This window comes from Penaeus chinensis, chromosome 2 (genome assembly GCF_019202785.1).
Source record: "Penaeus chinensis breed Huanghai No. 1 chromosome 2, ASM1920278v2, whole genome shotgun sequence".
Lineage (NCBI taxonomy): Eukaryota > Metazoa > Arthropoda > Malacostraca > Decapoda > Penaeidae > Penaeus > Penaeus chinensis.
This window is the reverse complement of record NC_061820.1, coordinates 26,882,085-26,887,084: the sequence shown is the minus strand read 5'-3', so window position 1 is coordinate 26,887,084 and position 5,000 is coordinate 26,882,085. Positions and strand designations below refer to the sequence as shown.

At 34.3% G+C, this 5,000-nt stretch overlaps 1 protein-coding gene across 30 annotated transcripts in view; it reads left to right on the top strand.

Annotated features, from left to right (window-relative positions):
• The window catches only part of LOC125029759 (SWI/SNF-related matrix-associated actin-dependent regulator of chromatin subfamily E member 1-like), a 38,957-nt gene that overhangs the window by 17,327 nt on the left and 16,630 nt on the right, over positions 1–5,000 (top strand). For 19 of the 30 annotated variants that reach the window (XM_047620097.1, XM_047620018.1, XM_047620092.1 and 16 more), the window contains 3 exons: positions 1,048–1,205; positions 1,927–2,007; positions 3,202–3,333. In XM_047620097.1, the coding sequence (XP_047476053.1) occupies positions 1,048–1,205; positions 1,927–2,007; positions 3,202–3,333 (371 nt within the window). The remainder of the gene's footprint in view (positions 1–1,047; positions 1,206–1,926; positions 2,008–3,201; positions 3,334–5,000) is intronic. The other 11 variants (XM_047620084.1, XM_047620112.1, XM_047620076.1 and 8 more) reach the window with 2 other exon arrangements.

Sequence of the window (5,000 nt, the reverse complement as noted above, 5' to 3'; positions counted from 1 at the left end):
TTATTGTTATTGTTATTATTATTATTATTATTATTATTATCATTATCATTATCATTATCATTATCATTATTATTATTATTATTATTATTATTTTTATTATTATTATTATTATTATTATTATTATTATAATAGTAGTAGTTAGGATTTTTTAATATTTTTTGGTTATTTGTCATTATTTTTGTTTCTTTTGAAAATAATGGTTATTACTTTTAATGATATCTTTGGTATTGCTAATACTATTCCTTTTGTTTGTTTGCCATTTCTTATATTTTGTGTCAAGCAATTGTCTTCTTTTTTAATAGACCATTTTCCTATTTCCTATATTTACTTAAATATATTTCAATTATTACATTTAGTATTCCAAGTTCACATGCAAACTCAGAAATTTAAATCAGTTACAAGAGCATTACTTTGATAATTTTGTAGCTAATTCTCAAGAGTAGTCACATTTTTTATCATTTATTTATTTGTTCATTTTTGACTCTTGCAACAAACATGTTTCAACATCTTTACTATACTAAAAGAAGCACCATCATTCAATGTTGCTTTTGCTTGCTGTTTACCTTGGCCGTGTGCTCTGCCTTACATCTAAAAATTCAAGTGGTTTAATCTTAAGAGAGGACAACTTTTTATGTAGATTGTTATTGTGTAATTGATGTATTGCTGTTCTGTGACTTCACTATTTCTCATCTCAGTCCCCTTCACTTCTCACAATTTTTCTTGTAATTTCTGAGGTCATATTTACAGTTGTATATTGTTATCTGAAGTTTTTGTGTACTGGGAAACCTGCGGCCAGTTTTTTCTGTGATTCTCTTACAAGTTGAGAGAGGATTTTGCTTTTTTAAATAAATGAAAGCAGAAAAGATTTAGCAGTCATTATACCCATTCCTAATAGGTATCGTTTGATATGGGAGGGGAGGGGGGCGCACAAGAAAAAAATTGAAGATCGCAATTTTTTCAGTTCTTGTATATTTATGTTTGTAGTCATTTTGAAAGGCCCACCACGTGTTTGTCATTATTTTCTGCTTGTTTGCTTCTCCCCTACGGGCCGCCCTGCAGACCGACTGGCGCGCACCCCTAGCACCCCCTCCTCCTCCTCCAAAGGAGTGGGTGAGGCCAACGTCCCCAGCCCCTTCACGACCCCACACCACGGCAACCCAGCCTTCAACCCGCAGAAGATGGGGACTGGGAAGGGGGTGAGTAAGGTACTTATAAGAGATCGGTGCGTCATTAGTTCCTGTGAAATATATGTGTCAATAAACAAATGAAAAAGAAGAAAAGAAGTGTGATATTTTCATGATAATACTGCTACTGATATTATTTATTGCATGTTTTTGCTTCTTTTTTTTTTATCATGATATCAGATGTTGATGAGAACAAGTTCATTGATATTGTTGGTTAAGCTTATCCCACCATCCATTTGATTAAATTTGATTAGCCAGTAAAAGACGCAACCGGTAACTACTTTTAAGTATATTAAGTAATTAAATGAGTTAATTCTTCCCCTTCCTCCACATTTTTCCCTCAAGTAGAATTCTGTAAAGATAATGCAGATAACATGCTGAAGAGCATCAAGTATTCTGCCTATTATTCCTATGTTGATAAGTTACTGTTAAGCATATTAAGTCATTGCTTGATTTGTATTTCCACTTTCCTCCAATTCCTTTTTCTAGTATTATTAGTCTACCTTCCATTTTAAGTAAATCCTGATAAAAATTTATTATAAGTGTAATTAATTGAATACAACTGACTTCAATAGCCAGTTCGCATGCAAATTGAAGATTATTAATCAGAGTTTCAGCTCCCTGTATTTTCTCCCTTTCCTGTCCCAAATGTATTTGTTCTTAATCACCCATCTGTGAGTGAGAGAGAGAGACAGTTCTAGTGTAGTCAGAGCTTACAGAACCCAACCTTTGTGGATTCCAGCACAGCGGAGAGGGAAGGATCCCAAAACCTCCCAAGGCCCCAGACAAGCCACTCATGCCTTACATGCGGTACTCACGAAAGGTGAGTTTTAATAAATGTCTGTCTTTTTTTCTTCTTCTTTCTTTTTTTCTATCGTTTCTTTTTTCTTTTCCTTTTTCTCCTTCCTCACATTTGACTTCTCCATTTGCTGTCTTTTTCCTTTTCATCCTCTTTTTTTGTTAGTCTTTTCTTTTTTCCCACCCAATGCCACCAGGAAAATGTGATGTTCACTATAGTTTTGCTTTGTGAAATCTCTCCACACATAGTGCTTAGTCACTAAGGAGTCAACTAATAGACCTTGTGACCTCTCCTGATTTCCCCTTTCCTTGAGTTTTCAGGAAAAGTTAATTTTTACTAATGCTATCATTATTGATTTTCTTATTGTTATTGTAGACATTATGATCATGAAATACAAGATAAAAGAATATATTTCCAAAAATCAAGGAAAAGGGTAATAGGTGAGATAGGTTGTATCAGTAATTGAGTCTGGTGACAAAGCAATTATAGAACCAGTTTTGTGTAGAGACAGTTAATAAACCTAACTCATTGGGCATGGCATATATAAACATGCCAAGAGCAGCAGCATTGGGTTAATATTTTCATGTCATGCAGTCAGATGGATCACATTTTACAGGTGCTGGCATACATGCACTCATCTGTAGAAAATGTGTTCCATTAATTTGCTCAAGTGTTTTTTTAGTTTTATATCCTAAGATTTACATGTTTTTTTTTTTCTTCTCTTTCATCAGAACAGACCTGTGAATGAAAACAAGGAATAAGAGTTATACTAGACATTAGGCTTGTTCTTAAAATGATAAAAAGTTCTTATTATAACTGTTACTCCTTTTATTTATGTGTCAAATTGCAATTTTTCAACCAAGGAAATATTCACATATGTTTGCTGTTAGAAATGCTCTAAAGTTATAAGAAAACTGTATTCCATATTCAGTTTGATTCATATTGTAGCCATGACAGATAAATAACCTACACATGTAATACCAGGAGAACATGTTAAACCTATATTTTGTCCATAGAAATTTTCCAGCATATTTACATAATTGTTATTGTTTATTGTTTTTGTTAGATTTGTGAAGAATTTGTACATATTTAAACAGTAATTATGGTATTTATTTATTATTAACTTCATGCAAGTTTCTTGTGGAGTTAACAGTAATAGCTTTGCCATTGCAAAATCATGCATACTTAATTCAAACTTGTATATATCTCTCTGTCAAGGTTTGGGATCAAGTGAAAGCTGCCAATAATGATCTGAAACTTTGGGAGATAGGCAAGATTATTGGGTCTATGTGGCGAGACCTTCCCGAAGCCGACAAACAGGACTATGTTGACGAATATGAGTCAGAGAAGGTAAAGTTCAGGATTGGTTTGTTTTTTAAAATTTTCACTCAAAGGCCCATTCTCCCCTGCACCCACTCCCCCTCCCACTCCATTTGTCTTTTGGAATTACTCAAATATTTATGTATGTGACCACAGGCACGTACGCATATGTGTGCGTGTGTGCGCGTGTGCGCATATGTGCGCATATGTGCGTGTGTGCGCATATGTGTGTGTGTGTGTGTGTGTGTGTGTGTGTGTGTGTGTGTGTGTGTGTGTGTGTGTGTGTGTGTGTGTGTGTGTGTGTGTATGTATTATATATGTTATATATGTACAAGCACACTCACTTACTCGTGTGCGCACACGCACACACATATACTCACACACACACACACACACACACACACACACACACACACACACACACACACACACACACACACACACACACACACACACACACACACACTCGCACACACACACACACACACACACACACACACACACACACACACACACACACACACACACACTCGCGCACTCACACACACACACACACACACACACACACACACACACACACACACACACACACACACACACACACACACACACACATACATACATATGCATATATATATTATATTATATATTATATATTATATATTATATATTATATATATAGATATATATTATGATATAAGTGTATGTATATGTGTGTGTGTGTGTGTGTGTGTGTGTGTGTATTATATATGTTATATATGTACAAGCACACACTCACTTACTCGTGTGCGCACACGCACACACACACACACACACACACACACACACACACACACACACACTCGCACACTCGCACACTCGCACACTCGCACACTCGCACACTCACTCACACACACACACACACACACACACACACACACACACACACACACACACACACACACACACACACACACACACACACACACACACACACACACACACATACACACATACACACACACATACATATGCATATATATATTATATTATATATTATATATTATGTATTATATATATAGATATATATATAGATATATATTGTGATGTAAGTGTATGTATGTGTGTGTGTGTGTGTGTGTGTGTGTGTGTGTGTGTGTGTGTGTGTAGAATATATATTGTGTATATGTGTGTGTGTATATATATATATATATATATATATATATATATATATATATATATATATATATATATATATATATACATACACATTATTGTATGTGTGTGTGTGTGGGTGTGTATGTATAAATATATGCGCATATATGCATATACATATAAATGCAAGTAGAGTTAAAGGGAATTTTGATTTTCCTTTGTTAACATAATACATGGTGTACAAGTAAGAAATATAACCCCAGAACAGTGTTCAGCCTATTTGGATAAAGCTTTAAAAATAGAAGTAAGAATTTTTACTCAAGTCTTGTTGATACTTTTTATTTTTGCCCTCCACACCATTTATATGTTAATGTTAATTCTGCTTTATATTGAATCCCCCCATTAATGTCTGTAGATTATGTTAAATCAAATTGAATATGCTGTTATATTCATAATGTTGACAGTGGCCATTATAACCCAGAAATGCCTCACTGTAATTCAAACTTGATCATGGCAGCCAGACGATTAGAATTTTCTATTAATTGATTGATTTTTTTTTTTTT